The following is a 16,516-nucleotide window of genomic DNA, read 5'->3' as shown; positions in this document are numbered from 1 at the left end:
CGGTCAACACTAGGGCTAGTGCCACTTTTTCTATCATCTGGTACCTTGTCCCAACAACATGGAGTGTGCGGTTGACAAAGTACACTGGAGACTCTTCTTTGTCAATGTCTTGTACGAGGGCAGCACTGACCGCCTCTTCCGAGACCTCCAGGTATACTATGATTGGTAGATTCTGCTTGGGCTTCTAAATGACGGCCAGTGATGACAGAAAGTCTTTGAGCTGGGTGAAGATGTTTTCACATGCCTCATTCCTACTGAGCTTTGCAGTCTTGCGAAGCATTTGCGCCATGGGTCTGATTCACTCGGCTAACCGAGGGACGAACCTAGACAATGCTATCAACCGGCCGAGCAGCTGTTGCACCTCCTTCAGGCATCTCAGTGATGACTTTGTATTTGTCGGGGTTCGCCTCGATTCCCCTGTAGGTCAGCATGAAACCAAGAAGTTTGCCCCCCTTCACCCCGAACGCGCACTTCTCGAGGTTGAGGCACATGTTGGTCTTCCTCAGGACATCAAAGACTTATTGCAGGTATTTGATGTGTTGGTCGCACGAATCAGATTTGACCACGAAGTCGTTTACGTAGACCTCAACACTTTGACCAATCATCCCCTTGAAGATTTTTTCCATCAACCGCTGGTAGGTTGCCCCTATGTTCTTCAGGACGAACGACATTACCTCGTTGAAGTAGTTTGCACCGTCAGTCGTGAAGGTCGTCTTCTCCTTGTCTTTGGGATGCATGCTTATTTGGTTGTAGCCAGAGTAAGCGTTCAAGAAGCTCAATATTTTGTGCCCGACTGCCCCATCGACGAGTCGATCAATGTTAGGCAGGGGATAGGAATCCTTCGGGCATGCCTTATTTAGGTCCTTATAGTCCACACACATCCGCCACTTGCCATTGGACTTGGTCACCATAACCACATTGGCCAGCCAGGTGGTGTACCGGGCTTCCGGAATGAACCCGACCTTAAGGAGCTTGTCGACCTCTGCTCTGGCTGCGAGCCTATTCTCTTCACCGTGGTTCCTCTTTTTCTGTGCGACTGGGCGCGCCTCCTTGTAGACCGAGAATCTATGGGTTATGACCTCATGGTTAACTCCTAGCACCTCAGCGGCCGTCCAGGCGAAGAGATCGACATTTTTCTTGAGGGCCTGGTGAATGAGCTCGGCGTCAGCGACTACCGTGGTCGTGTCGATGCTCGTATATCTTTCTTCGTCGATGAGGGGAACGTGACGCAACTCGTCCTTCGTCTCCAACCTTGGTTCAACCTCTCGCGGGTCGAGGTCAATCATGGCAACTGCATGCTCGGCCGGTCGCACATGCCTTCAAGGAGATCTCCCTCGCTCGGACATCTTGCGTCTGGGTGAGTGACTATCAACAACCTTCTGTCGAGTGGGCTTAACTCGCAGGCTCTCTGCATAACACTCTCTTTCCGTCTTTTGATCCACATAAATGGTCAAGATGTCACTCGACAGAGAGAGGAACTTCAATTCTAGGTGCGGTGTGGAGACTATTGCCCCAAGCTTGTTGAAAGACGACTGCCCTAGCAGGATATTATACGATGTATTAGCATCAATGACCAAATACCTGATATTCAGAGTCTTGCTAACTTTATTGAGGACGAAGGTGGTGTACAACTCGATGTACCCCTTCGTACCTACACGCTCACTCGAGAAGCCGACCACACGGTCGTCATAGGGCGTCATCTCCTCTATTGGGATCCTCATCGCTTTGATGGTTTTCCAGTAAAGGAAGTTGACCGAGCTTCCCTGATCCACCAGGGTCTTCATGATGGTGAAATTGTCTATGTCGACCGATATCACCAACCCATCATCCTGGGAGGGGTTCACCCATTTGAAGTCATCATCTGTAAATGTGATAGGTGGCATTCTCGGGCGGATGGCCACGAAGTTGACCTGATGGACCGCCCGAAGATGTTTCTTCCTGGTGTTGTTTGAACTACCTCCTCCGGAAAATCCACCGACTATGGTGTTTATGGCCTCACGGCCCCTTCTTCGGTCATCCTTTGGAGGGTCTTCTCTTGCCCTTGGAGGGGAAGGTCTTGTTTTCTTGTCTCTTCGCGTCGCGGGGAGAGCCTTGTGCTACGTCCGCCTTGCACGAAGCGGCGTAAATGCCCAACCTATATCAATTCTTCAATCTCGTCCTTCAAGGCCTGACATTCCTCAGTCGAATGACTGGTGTTCTGGTGATACCGACATTTCTTGCTACGGTCGGCATTGTCGGGACTTAAAGCCCTTCTTGGAGGTGGCAATAGCTCCACGCTAAGAACTTCTTGTAAGGTTTCCCCTCGATTGGCATTGAGGAGTGTGTACCGGGAAAACCAAGGGCCACGGTTGTCCCGCCTGGTGTCTCCTCGTCCAGACCCAGGCCTTCCCTGTCGTTCCTTGTCGTCCTTCTTCTCACCGCTCGCTCTGCTTGAGCTTGATTTCTGAACTCATGCAACTCCTTCAGCTGCATGAACTTGGCAGCTCGGCGCCTCAACTCGTCCAGGCTTGCAGCGTCTGCATGCATAAGCTATATGCGAAGGGACCCAGTTGGAGGGCCGTGAGCATGTGGTGCATCGCCACATCAAGACTCAGATTTCGGATGCTCATGGCGACCTTCCCAAACTGGTTGATTAATAGAAACTTTCAAGAATTGGTATCAAGATTCTAATGCAATTCAAGAACACAACATAAGAAACCCATTACAAGAACATGAACCAAATAGAACTTCAAAAAGTAATTCCAACCGATTAAAACAATAACCAAAGACAAACTACAAATTAGAAAAATTCAATAACAACATTTGACCGGTTGAAAATCAAGAACAAGAAACAAAACATGTTTTAGAGTTTTTGATATTGAATGGGTATGGAAGATGAAGAGTTGAAGAAACTTATGTGGTTGATGACTTGGGAGAGGTCATGCCACTTGAAGGATGATTGGCTGCAAGATGAGTGAGATGCCGCCACTTGAGAGTTCCCAAAACCCACAAGATAAGACTAAGAGAGAAGGAGAACAAGTCTCACACAAATCTCTTTCAAATTGAGTAGAGTTTCTTTACTTCCAAATTCACTATCAATGTTATCTTTACAAAAGAACCAAGCTCCTCTTTATATAGTAATAGAGGACCGGTCATGAATAGGAAAAGTATATGAAAAGGCATTGCAAATGAAGAGGCAAGGTACATGGAAAGGCATTTGCAAATGCCGCCCCTTTCATGTCACTTCCTATTCTAGAAAATTGAATTTTCCTACTACTTCCTTTTTAATGTTCTATCTTAAATCTATTATAAAGATATTACAAAAAGAGACATTAATTGATGTCCATCACCTAAAGCTTGTGCCTTGCTTCTTGTAATCCTTTGAGGCAAAATAGATGAAGTACTCATAGGACGGGTTTGGACCTCACATTGGTCTACATCAGGTGCATCGCCACATCAGGACTCAGATTTCGGATGCTCATGGCGACCTTCCTAAACTGGTCGATGAACTTCCTCAGCGACTCCCCTTTCTCTTGGCGGATGCTGACCAGGGCAATGGACATTAGGTGATGAGGCCGACTGCTAGTGAACTGGACGTCGAACTTGGCTACCAACGTCTCAAAAATGTCAATGGAGTTGGGAGGGAGCTTCGTGAACCAGCTCAAAGCGCCTCCCTTCCGAGAGGTGGGGAAGACCTGACATAAGACCGCATCATCCGTGGTGTACAAACTCATGTGAGTTGTGTACGCGTCCATGTGTTCATCAGGGTCAGTTGTCCCATCATAGCGGTCCCTGTTGAACCCCTTCCACTTATCCGGTAAAGGAGCCCCCATGACGAAGTCAGTGAAAGGATGACGACGATCGGTCATAGTGGTGCCGGTCGTATTCAGCGATTTATTGGGGTGAGACTCACCATCCATCTCCAAGGTGAGATTCTTGTTCTTCGGCTCTCTCTCAGTCTAGGGACCGACAATGGTGCGAAGGACCTCCCGATCTAGTTTGTTAGACCTAGGGACAATCCTCCCTCCACCAACTTCTTCATCTCTTGGTAATCCTTTCGGAGGTTCTTGATTTCCTCCTCATTCTTCTTGGTGGTTTCTTTATGTGCCTTCTTCATCTCAGCCAGTTCTTTCTGAAGGGAAATGAGCATCACCGCCTGATCCGCCTCTGGCATCCTTTCGCTCGCCATCCTACGGGTTGATACCATCTACTGTTGCTTCTTCACACTATTCTCTTGGGACCCACGGTGGGGGCCAATTGTTCTCGAACGAGTGTTGGGGCCTAGAGAACGATTGCTTCTGCTTCTACATTTGGTCAGCTGCTGTCGCTCCAAGCTGACGACTCTTCCTTCCTCCTCTCGGTCGTCTGGTCTCACAGGCGGGGATGGTACCTGCAGAAGACACTCCAACGCTCAAGTCAGTTAGGGTGTCGACACTCGGATGTCAGAGTACTGTATATAATGACGTACCTGGTCCTTGTAATTCGTGTTATTTATATTACCTTAATAAACCTTTATTGGTGGACCGGATTATGAGGTTGGTTTCTGTTTAGGATTGTGTTAAACAACCCTTAATTATAAATTAACCCTACTGACTTGGTCAACCCATGACTCGTCGTCATGGATCAATCGGCCACGTGTCTATGAAGTGGTTGAATGGTTAAGTTAGTAAGTCGGTTCGGTCGTGCGAATTTATACTTTAGATTTGTACATGCTGCAAAGATAATTTTCCGTGTCAGATACTTACATCACTTTCTGCCTCTCTATATACGCCACCTAATTACACACCAAAGAAAATAAAAGTTTCAATATATTTAACACCTTTTGTGTTTTTGTTATTTTTTTCTTTTACTTTTGAATAAGCTTTTAGTTTATAGTTATTATTCGAAGGGGTTTGAGAGAAAGCAAAATTTAGTAAATTAGATATAATTGGCAAAAGTATTAAATACTAATTAATTAAGTATTAAATATTGATCCAAGCAAAGACATGCATGGATACCAAAAGTGTTTGGATCTCTTTGAAGTAAAATTTTAGATAACATTATTTGTAGCTAACCAACTCATCATCATGTCTAATATAGTAATATTAGTTTCTCCTAATCAAACCTAACACATGCAACCGTAATTAACAGACATACCCGCCAAGAATACCATATCCATCACCTTTCTTTCTTTTTTTTTCTCTTTTCTAAAAGAAACTTTAAACTATGAAACTATCTTCTCCTCACCTTCTCCTCTCTTGACATCATTCTTGTTGTCCTTACCACTCATATGGGTCTTCATGCCCGTCGCCGCGACTCGGCTCCCGGCCACTTTCCTCCCTTGTCTCCGACTATCTTCATCCCTCCTACTCCGCCTCTCGTCCAACACCGTGATTCCTCTCCCGATCCTTTCCCTCCCTCCATCTTCGAGACCCGCCGCTCGGGAACAGGTCACAGCCGCCGTGAGTCCCTTCCTGGTCCCTCCTGCCTCCCGCTCTCGCCGCCGTCCACCACCTCCCACTCCCGCCGTGACTCCTACCCTGGACCCTTCCCTTCCCCCCCTACCAGGAATCTGACTCCGGCCTCCTTCCTTGGACCTCATCACCCTCCTTCAACCACTATTATCACGACCCTTATTCTCATACCAGCAAACGCAGGTTATATATTGTCATGCCAATATATATATATATATATATATATATATGCACATTCCTTCTGATAGTTTTCCTAGATTAAAACGGGTTCATGTACTTCAACTCTTACGTAGGCTTTTTTCTCAAAAACTAACATGCAGAAGTTGATGATTCTAACTTGTATAATTTTTTTGATTCATTTAGTTTTTCTAAATAGAATCGTATTATTATTAATTATTACATGGGTACAAGGTTTTAAACTTTTGGTTTTGGTTGCATTTATTTTATATTGGGAACAGTTACAAACTAGGTAGCCACAATCGTTGTGGTCGTGTTGTAGTTGCATTTTATCAATATATATCAAAATAAAATGATGTTTTAAGGAATGAAAGGGACATTAGAAATTAGACACAATTATTACACCTCAAACTCAAAAACTTTGATGTTGTGGTTGCAATTGTAGTTTTCAACTATTTTTGAAAACGATAGAAGGATTAAGATATATATATATATATATATATATATATATATATATATATATACACACAAAAAAAAACTGTTTCTCTGACAACTTTTTGGAACATTGTCACAGGTTTTGTCTCTACGACAAGAAGAGCAACCTCGCATGGCCGTTTCAGGAGCTGGAGGGTCTGGACCACGATGACATAAAGGAAACTGCTTATGAAGTCCTCTTCACAGCGTGCCGATCCTCGCCAGGGTTCGGTGGCCGGAGCGCGATCACATTTTACTCGAAGCATGATGGGAGTGGTGGCGGGAAGAGTCCGGGGGTGTCTCAGACAAGTAGGTTGAAGCTAGCGCTTGGGCTGAAGATGATGAGAAGCTCCTTGTCTCAAAGGGTGATGTTGTCCACACCAGCATCGCCGGTGACGGAGCGGAGTCCACGGTCACGTTCTGTGCCAAGACGGACGATGACCATGGCGGAAGTCATGAGGCTGCAGATGGGGGTGTCGGAGCAGAGTGATAACCGGTTGAGGAAAACACTTGTGAGGACGCTTGTTGGTCAAGTAAGACAACATGTGCAAACATTTTTCTTCTCTTGTACATTTAAACGTGTTCTTTTATTTACGTTGTCAATCACAAACTGTTACGTAAGCCGAGATTTTAACATATGATTTTTTACATTATCATTCAATCATAAAATGTTGCATAAGCTGAAATTTTAACCTATGTAATGCTTATTTTAAGAGTCTTATCTAGGAGTTGGTAGGCATTATAAAATATCTATGGTGATTGGTTGCTTGAAAATGTTTGTGTTTGTTTTTTTATTTTTTTAATAAAAGTTTTCATGTTAAGTAAAGAAACTTTAAGCCTAACTCGATTTTGTTTGTGTTTATTCATTACATTGTTTAGTCTTTTCTTTTGGGTTGAGTTTTATGTTGTGTTGGTTCTTTTTCCTGTTGTGGTTTTTGTTTTGCATAACGGTTTGGCATAATCGTCACTGGGTTGTGTGATGTGAGAAATACTTGGGGCTAAGGAATTGTTGGTTAATCTTTTAATGTAAGTGTTGTGTCAATGAAAATGACTTCATTGCCAATTTGCTCTGTATAAAATAATGTTTGGTTTCAAGCAAACGTATTAGTTATTTTTAATAGATTTTAGTCTCTATTAAATAACATATTTCGAGTTCCATCCGAACTCTGAATTATGTATTTGCTCACTTGACATTACATGGTTTGATATATTTGAGGTGTTAGAACTTGTTTAATATTGCCTCTAGTATTTGCTGCTCATGATATTGCAAATGTTTAAAACTGGCATCTTAGTGCTCTGAAAAAGTAGTTAGCTCCTAAATACATGCAGAAATGGAAATTGAAGACATCAGTGTGAATATAGCCAAAATGGATTAAGGAAAACAAGGAATCTAACTACATGTAAGGCTTTTATGGTTTATAACTAACATCTCAGTGATCTAATAATGTAATTACTCTCTATTTTCATGCATAAATGGAAGTTATTAGTACGGATATTTCTAAAATGGATTAAATAAACGGTGAATCTAAATACATACACAAGGTTTTCGTTGCAAACTCTTGCTACACTAGTGAAAAGTTCTTACATCATATTTTCCTTTGAAAACACATGAACTGCAGCTTGGGAGGCAAGCAGAAACTATCATTCTCCCTTTGGAACTCCTGCGCCACCTAAAGCCTTCAGAGTTCAGTGATTTCCATGAGTACCATTTGTGGCAAAAGAGGCAGCTTAAACTCCTTGAAGCAGGTCTCCTCTCTCACCCTTCAATTCCCGTAGAAAAGAACAACACATTTGCCAAGAACCTTAAGGAAATTATCCGTAGTGCTGAATTCAAACCCTTAGACACTGGAAAAAACTCAGACACCATGAGAACGTTTACCAACTCTGTGGTTTCCTTATCAATGAGAACTCCCAATGACAATCCCACCAATGTTTGCCACTGGGCTAATGGATACCCTGTGAACATTCACCTCTACATTTCCCTTCTCCAGTCCATTTTTGATCTAAGGGAGGAGACATCAGTGCTTGATGAGGTGGAGGAGCAACTTGATCTGATAAAGAAAACTTGGTCAACATTGGGAATCAATAAGCCAATTCACAATGTTTGCTTTGCATGGGTGATGTTTCAACAATATGTGGAAACTGAGCAGACAGATCTAGAACCTGACCTTCTTTGTGCCACACATGCTACATTGAGCGAGGTGTCAAATGATAGTAAGAAAGAAAAGGAGTCCTTGTATATTCACATATTGACATCTGTGCTCAGTTCACTGAAGGAATGGACAGATAAGAGATTTCTTAACTACCATGAATATTTTCAAGAAGGTAATATCCGACAAATTGAAAACCTTCTTCCTGTGGCGAGGTTAGCAACCAAGATTTTGAGAGATGTCAAAAATTCCGATGAAGAACTGCAAGAGAGAGGACATAAGACTACAAGGGATTCCTCCGAGGACCAGATTGATGATTATATTCGTTCTTCCTTGAAAAATGCTTTTGAAAAGGTAGGTAGCATGTGTTAGAAGAATGCATAAAATTTGACTTAAAATATATTCTTGGCTGGTTTTGTCATTAAAAATATGATTTTTTTTTCATTTAAATTTTATTTTCCTTTTGTCCTCCCAGTTCCTTGCCAGGGACTAAAAACTTATGATTTCTTTGCAATTTTAAAGGAATAATGGTAATGGTATTTGAACAGACTGAAAACATATTCAAGTCTAATCGACTTTTAATTCCTAATGGTGATTAACTTTTAGTATTTCCTATTTTTTACTTTAAAAGTGAAAAGCAAACTATCATAACGTCTTTGTTTTCTGATGATTGTAGATGATGGAAGCAGCAAATGCTAAATCTGCTGAATCTGAAACAAAGGTAGAAATAAGTGAAATTATGGTTCAATTGGCTCAAGAGACTGAAAATTTAGCAAAGAAGGAGAGGCAAAGTTATAGTCCAATATTGAAGAAATGGCATTCAATTGCAGCTGCAGTAGCAGCATTGACTCTAAACAATTGCTACGGACATGTGCTAAAGCAATACTTAAGTGAAATGACCACATCAGTAACAATTGAGGTAATTTTAGTACTGCGTAGGGCTAAAATTCTAGAAGATGTTTTGGTTCAAATGGTAGTTGAAGACTCAGTTGATTGTGAGGATGGAGGCAAAACCGTAGTGAGAGAGATGGTTCCTTTTGAAGTTGAATCAACCACACTGACCATGATTAGAAAATGGATAGAGGAATCACTACTCAAAGTGAGAGATTGCGTGCAGAGAGCAAAAGAAAATGAAGTAAGTTTTACCCTCTTCTTAACAAATATAATTGGAGGAGAACACAGTGTGCATTTGGAAAATTCTATAACATACTTTTGTTTTGGAAGATAATTCATGCATTATTTTTTCTTTTATTCAGGCATGGAATCCAAAGTCTAAATCAGAGCCGTATGCAAAAACAGTGGTAGAGTTGATGAATTTGGCCAAGAAAATTGTGCAAGAATTCTTTCAAATTCCAATATCAATAACTGAAGAGTTAGTTCGAGAACTTGTTGACGGATTACAAAAGATCTTCCGGGAGTACACAATGTTTGTTGCAGCATGTGGTAAGTACTCTTAAAGCTAAATTTGTGTACACTGGAAAGCTTCAAAGATATGTCTTGTTTGAATTTTAAATCAAGATAATAAACATTCAAGACCTACTAGGAAGCAGCAATGAGCATTCTGATTTGTTATGTTTTGATCTAAAATTGTCTCAGGTTTGAAAGAGAACTACATTCCCTCGCTTCCCCCGTTGACGAGGTGCAATAGGAACTCAAAGTTCCACAAGCTGTGGAAGATAGCTAGCCCATGCAGTGTTAGTTGTGAAGATCCAAACATATATTCCATATATGAAGCTAAGCATCCTCACTCATGCACTAGCCGTGGAACACAACGCCTCTACATTCGTCTCAACTCCTTACATTATCTCCTTTCTCATATTCCCTCACTTAACAAATCACTTTCCTTGTCACAAGGAATTGTTCCTTCAAATCGCCACAGTTCTGCAAATAGTCACAAGGCTCAAAGTAACAGCAGTTCATACTTTGAAACAACCAACACTGCCATCCTAGCAGCATGCCAACATGTCTCAGAAGTTGCTTCCTACCGGCTCATGTTCTTTGACTCAAATCCTTTCTTCTACGATAGCCTCTATGTTGGTGATGTTGCCAACGCTCGCATCAACAAAATGTTGACAATCTTCAAGCATAACATCAAACTAATGACAGCAATTCTAACAGAAAGAGCTCAAGAACTGGCAGTAAAGCAAGTTATGAAGGCTTCCTTTGATGCATTCCTAACAGTTTTACTTGCTGGTGGAACCACCAGAGTGTTCAATGAATCTGATCACCAGATTATACAAGAGGATTTTGAAAGTTTGAAGAAGGTGTTTTACGTTTGTGGAGAAGAATTGTTGGCAGAAAATATGGTGGAGAAAGAGGCTGAGGTTGTGGAGGGTGTAATAGCACTGATGGGAATGAGTACTGAACAATTGGTGGAAAACTTAAGTACCTTATCCAGTGAGGCAGGTGGAGTAGGAGCCAATGGTAATGGCCAGAAGTTGTCAATGCCTCCAACTACAGGAAAGTGGAATAGAGCAGACCCCAACACAATATTAAGGGTATTGTGTTATAGAAATGATCGAGTTGCAAATAATTTCTTAAAAAGGACATTCCAAATAGCAAGGAGGAGATGACAATAAATAGTTATATCTTAAACTTTTGCAGAACATAGTGGCAAAATAAATATCTCCTTTTAACTAGGATGAACAAGCATCTGGGAGAGGGGGGTGAAGATTGTATAAAAAACAGAACAAAAGTTGTGGAATAGACCATAAGGGAACATATCTGTTCAAGAAAGAACTGTCTTGCTTTCATCTCTAGGCTTGTTCAGCATTAAACTGATTCAAGAAACAATTGCAGACTACAGATTATCTTCTGAATCATGTTTCTGTTAAAAGGAATTATTTTACCTTCTTTTGAAGAAAAAGGGAGAAGGAAAGAAGCACAACTTTATTTGGTGTTGACGCATCCTGTTCAGGAGTAGCTTATAGCTAGGATGCTGCCACCTGTTATGTTAGTCTATAGGGTTTAGAAAACAAAAGACCAAAGTTTTCTTGTGTTGTATTTAATGTGACATTAAGTACTTAATAAGAGAAGGACTTTTCTTGGTTAAAATGACAATAGAGAGAGAGAGAAAGAGAAGGGTTTTTCCAAAAAGTTGTTCTCACAAATGGGTAAATGAACATTCTAGAATATTGAAACAACTAAAATGCTTTTGTTTTTACCTTCCTAAACACATTTGACCACAGATCAATGAAATTTGATCCTGAAACAGTTTTCAAACACTTGGTATATGATAAGGAAGTGAATAATATATTATTAACCAAGTCACTACACTCAGATTTCGCTTTGAATATCAATCCAAACAAATAATGTTCTCTGCATTTGACTTTATTACTTTGTAATAAATAAACAAGTAATTAAAAATTATAAATAGACTAGCAATAGTATACGCAAAGGTTCTAAAACAAACTTGAACTGATATTATCTTTTCATTTCTTTGGTAAGTGATGCACTCAACCACAAACCTCCAAATTAAGTTGCAGTTGTGTTGCAATTACTAATATTGCAAAGCATTATAGGAAAATGCAGCCGCAATTGTGATCATGATATAGTTGTCCAAACCTCACAAACTTCAAATGTCTCAGAAAAATAAGTGACCAAGAGATTATCTGTGGTGGGATAACAAGAGAAAAGAAAGTAATTCATAGTTTAGTCCATCAAAATATAAAATAAAATATTCAAACTTGCATTATTGTAATGACAGATAATAATATTGTATGATTTGCCCATAACCAAATACTCAAATCTGCTAAAACTGTAACACTACTGTCTAGCAGTTATCAATGAAAAATATTTCATTTCACAATTTGTATAGGCCTCATAAGGTGGGGGTGGGTTATGTGGGTTAAGTTGGTGTTTTCAACCTGCGAGTCTGCTTTAGTGCACCTTGCCTGGTGGTCAGAGATAGGACTCAACGGGCTAGCTTGTCAGTGTGTTTTTTTAAAATAAAAATAATTTAAAAGATTAATTTTTGTATTATACTATTTGAGTATGTAAATATACAATGGAAGAGGAGATTTCCCAATAAAATTAAGCAATGGTGAAAAATGAACTGACACTGAAAATACTATAGATGTACTTCAAAAATCACTGAAAGTAAAAATCATCATTGTTTTAAAATTACTTATTTTTAAAAATGAAACACTAACGTTCATTTGATGAAGAATGATTCAAATTTAAAAGTTAAAAGATAAAAAATAATTATCTTAAAAGTAAAACAAAAAAATAAAATTTACTATACTTAACTACTAATGATAAACAAAAAAACTCTTTCACCCTTTTTTGAAGAGTTCCGCGATTGAACATAATGTCCGAATGAAAGTTAGCAAAAGCAGCACAATTGCAGATGCTCTCTTCCAAAGTGTATTGAAGTAGTCATGCATAAAGATTTGCCTTGTACATTTTTCGAGGGTTTTTTAGAAACCATTCAATTGATCACACAAGTGTGATAACTTGATTTAATGTATGACAGGGTAACATTGCAACACATATTGTTAATTGTACCGGTTGGTACCGGACCAGTCAGTCGCTCAGTCTCGGTGACCGACCAGCCATGTCAAAATACATTTAAGGCACTCAATAAAGGACAACAATGACAGTTATGAAAATTTTGTACGAATCATGATCATGTCCCACATAATTCGTGTAACATCTTCGAGGAATCAACTAAAAACTGATTTAGTCACTACAAGAAAATCTTAATTTAGCTGCAAACAAATATTGAAGGCCATAAGTGGACACTAAATAGTGTCCATTAAACCTTCACTAAACCTTCATTATTAAAATAAATTAAATAAGGTGTGAGGAAAGCGTGAGTTATTCCCACGTAAACTTAAAAAAAATAAAAAATAAAAATAAAAATAATGGTTGCGTTGCTGAAAGGGCCGCTACTACAATTATAAAAATAATTAAAATTTAAATATTTGAAGGTTAAGCCCACGCTAAAAGTTTTAAAATTAAATTTAAATAATATGAAAGTTAAGCCCTCGCAAATTACACACAAATAATTAATTTTAATTTTTCTTTCATTTTTCAATTCTGAAGACTTCTCTCCTACACACTTCACTCCACTTTTCCTCATGAGGCATCAGCAACATTCTCACATATATTATATTTCAGTATCTTGTGGTAACTGCACCCCCATGAGGCCGAGCAAATTAGAAGCCGGACCAGGAAGGCCTTGTTGGGAAGAAAAGGAATCAAGAAAGCTTTTTACTAAATTTACATCCACATCTATTGGAGAAAAATCCTCGTCCATATTATGTTCTGATGCATTTGATGTTCCCTGAAAGTGCAAGAACAGAACAAAACATCAGTCTAGCAACTGGTATTAAATTTATCATTTTAATATTTGTTATATATGAAATAAATATTTTAAAGACTATTTTTTTACTATTTAGGAAACTTGATATTAAAATTAGAGGATTAAATCAATGTCAAATGAATGATAGAAGTAATGATAAAACAATAATATCATAACTTAACAGCTGTTAAAACAATAAAATAATACTTTTATTTGATGAAAATTAGATATTTATTTTTAAACATGTTATGTAGTAATAACCATATTTGTTTCAAATATTTATTTTTATCATTACACGGTAAAATAATAGTAATTATCATATTATAATAAGAGATCTAAAAATATATAATATTTACTCTACACCATATTTGACTATTTTCTTGAATTTTAAAATTGATTACTAATTGGATTTCGAATTTTACAGGTACATGAATATTATATATGTGTATATTTCTAGTTTTTTAATATTTATGATATAGGATGCTGTAGTTTGTAATCATCCCTTTTTAAGATTATAATATTGTTTTTCATCATTTTTTTTAATTATAAATGTACCGACCAGGTCATCGGGTGCGATGACGTGGGCAAGAGAAAGGTATGTAGGCAAGAGAAAGGTATGTAGGCAAGGAGTCAACGTAGTCGTTGTATGAAAGGGCGGCGTTCTGCAGCATGAATAGCGGTTATCGTCGGGATGTGTCACCGCCAAGATGGATCATCGCCCATCGCCTAAGTAAGACATCGCCTGAAGAGTCAACCCGCATGACGTAAGCATTTCACAGAGAGGGGGCCCACACGAGGGAATAACCCTAAGTTGGGCAGCGACACTGTGGGTCCCTAGGCACAGAATAAATGATCAAGTCAAAAGGGCGTGTGGTAATACCCACGTGCTCATCAAAAGTATCCAGGAAGGCTGCATGCATGACACGTGTCCAACTGGGGCACTCGAATAGTATGATGGCGCGATAAATACAGCGCTCAAGTTAGAGCCCAAATGGACGTAAGGCTATACATTGCACTCCAGATGAGGGAAGTCCATGGGCCAGATACGTTAAAGATAGCGGCGCAAGGACTTTCCCCAAGGAACCCTAGTTTTCACTTATATATAGGGCACAAATAAGCCCTAAAGAGGTACGTTTTTTCAGTTCACAGTTACACGAGTTTTAACCTAGTTTTCCCAGATAGACATACAGACCAAAAAACCCTAATTGTTCTTGACGGCACACCCAGCTGTGAGCACAAGGCAATTAGGGCAACACAGTTCCAGTCATTGAGATAATCATACAGTCTTTAGTCACTTTGGTGTTTCTCGCTAGCTGACTTGATCGTCGGAGTGCAAACGGCCGCGAGGGCGCCCCTTTGTTCTTCTTTTTTCAGGTACTGACAGACGAAGCAAAACGAAGGTGCCCTAACTCATTAGAACAAGCCACGCACAAAGACGACCCAGGTCAACCGGCCGGAACAATAAATTAGTATTATTAACTTTTCATGTTAATAATGTAAACTTTTACAAAGACAGTACACATCCTTATTAAACCCACAACATTTGAGAGCATTCAAGCATTGACGGAGGCATTCAAGCATTGCGACGACGGAGAGCATTCAAGCATTGCGACGGAGAGCATTCAAGCATTGTGCCCTAATACCGTAAGTTTCACATTTCCTTTCGTTTTCAATCCATATACAGTAGCTAATTCGTGTTTCGTGGCTCAAGGCTCTTCGTGGCGGATTGGGATTGCGGAGGAACAAGCCTCGCGGCCAGCCCTGTACTGAAAGTTGAGATAAAGGTACCCCATATTAATAAAAGAGCTCGGCTAAGAGGGCCCCAGGACTACCTAATTGAGTCTATTGAGAGTTTTGCTTCCACAACAGAGTTGTGCCTCGTTCTACTGTGAGTTTTCTCGCTTCGTTTCTATCTTGATTTTTTTCATTAGAGTGAGGAGCCATGGGTATAACAGCGTCTTCTGGATCACTACTACCTAAGTGGATGCTTAGGTAGTGGAATGGTTTTGAAAGGTAGTGGAAGAAGAAGCGTTGGGACAAACATAAGCTTAAGCTAAGCTAACCTCCAGTGTTTTATATGGCATGGTTTTGATTTATGGTTAGTCTTCCAGTTGCTTAGAATGTGTTCTTTTGATGCTGCAGTCATGGAATCTTTGTACCTATGCAATTTGGATTGCTCTAATGGACTTAGGTTAGGTTGTTATGTTTTGTTGAATGTGTGGAAGGTATAAATTAAGAAGCCTAAGTTTATAAGAAGTTTGGTTCTCTTGTTAATAAAAAAATATAGAATAATTATGCAGTAAAAATCTGCATAATTTCCAGCATTAGCAATAGAAGTAGCAACATGGCTTTACAAGCATTACCATGCCTTTACAGCAATATAACACCAGAACTCCAGCACTACATTCGCATGAGAACATATAAAAAAAAGTGATTCAACAACAGAAAATAAAAGACAACATAAGAGACTAACTAAAGCACTGAAATGGTCGAACCAAGTAGCAGCAGGGACAGTAACAGTTGAACATTAGGGAGACATAAACCAGAACATTTCTTTCTTTGTAACAATTTTTCATTTCTTTGTTCTTCTTTTCTTATATATGTAATTCTCTTAAAATGTTTTCCGAAAACTAAGCTCTAAACTTATTATTTTTAAATAAATTATGCAAATTATTAGAGAGATTTTTTTAAACAAATAATTACAAAAAGTAGAGATGATATATATTTTTATTATAAGTGATGCAAATATGATAACTTATAATAATCTACCAGAATCAACATTTATGTGAAGTACAAAAGACAACCTAGTTCAAGTACAAACAGTTTTGGTATACTTGGATTTGTTTTGGTGTTGTGCTACTAAGTATGGATACTACGTTTTTATTAGTTATTAAGAGTGTTTTAGGATCAAATTAAGAGTGAAGAATTGATGAGAGCATTAGGTTTCTAAAAATCAGAAAAGCGATTATGAAGCCTTG

At 39.3% G+C, this 16,516-nt stretch overlaps 1 protein-coding gene and 1 pseudogene across 1 annotated transcript; one reads left to right on the top strand and one right to left on the bottom strand.

Moving 5' to 3' along the window:
* Positions 1 to 1,319: 1,319 nt before the first annotated feature.
* On the bottom strand, positions 1,320 to 1,883 carry LOC137838463 (uncharacterized). The gene has a single exon (XM_068647707.1). The coding sequence runs from the start codon at positions 1,881 to 1,883 to the stop codon at positions 1,320 to 1,322; it is 564 nt and encodes a 187-aa protein (XP_068503808.1).
* Positions 1,884 to 5,230: 3,347 nt separating this feature from the next.
* On the top strand, positions 5,231 to 11,283 carry LOC137836465 (protein unc-13 homolog; annotated as a pseudogene).
* The last annotated feature ends 5,233 nt before the right edge of the window (positions 11,284 to 16,516 follow it).

Source organism: Phaseolus vulgaris, chromosome 4, assembly GCF_000499845.2.
Source record: "Phaseolus vulgaris cultivar G19833 chromosome 4, P. vulgaris v2.0, whole genome shotgun sequence".
In the NCBI taxonomy this organism is placed as follows: domain Eukaryota; kingdom Viridiplantae; phylum Streptophyta; class Magnoliopsida; order Fabales; family Fabaceae; genus Phaseolus; species Phaseolus vulgaris.
The sequence above is the reverse complement of the archived record's forward strand: the minus strand, read 5'-3'. Positions and strand labels throughout refer to the sequence as shown.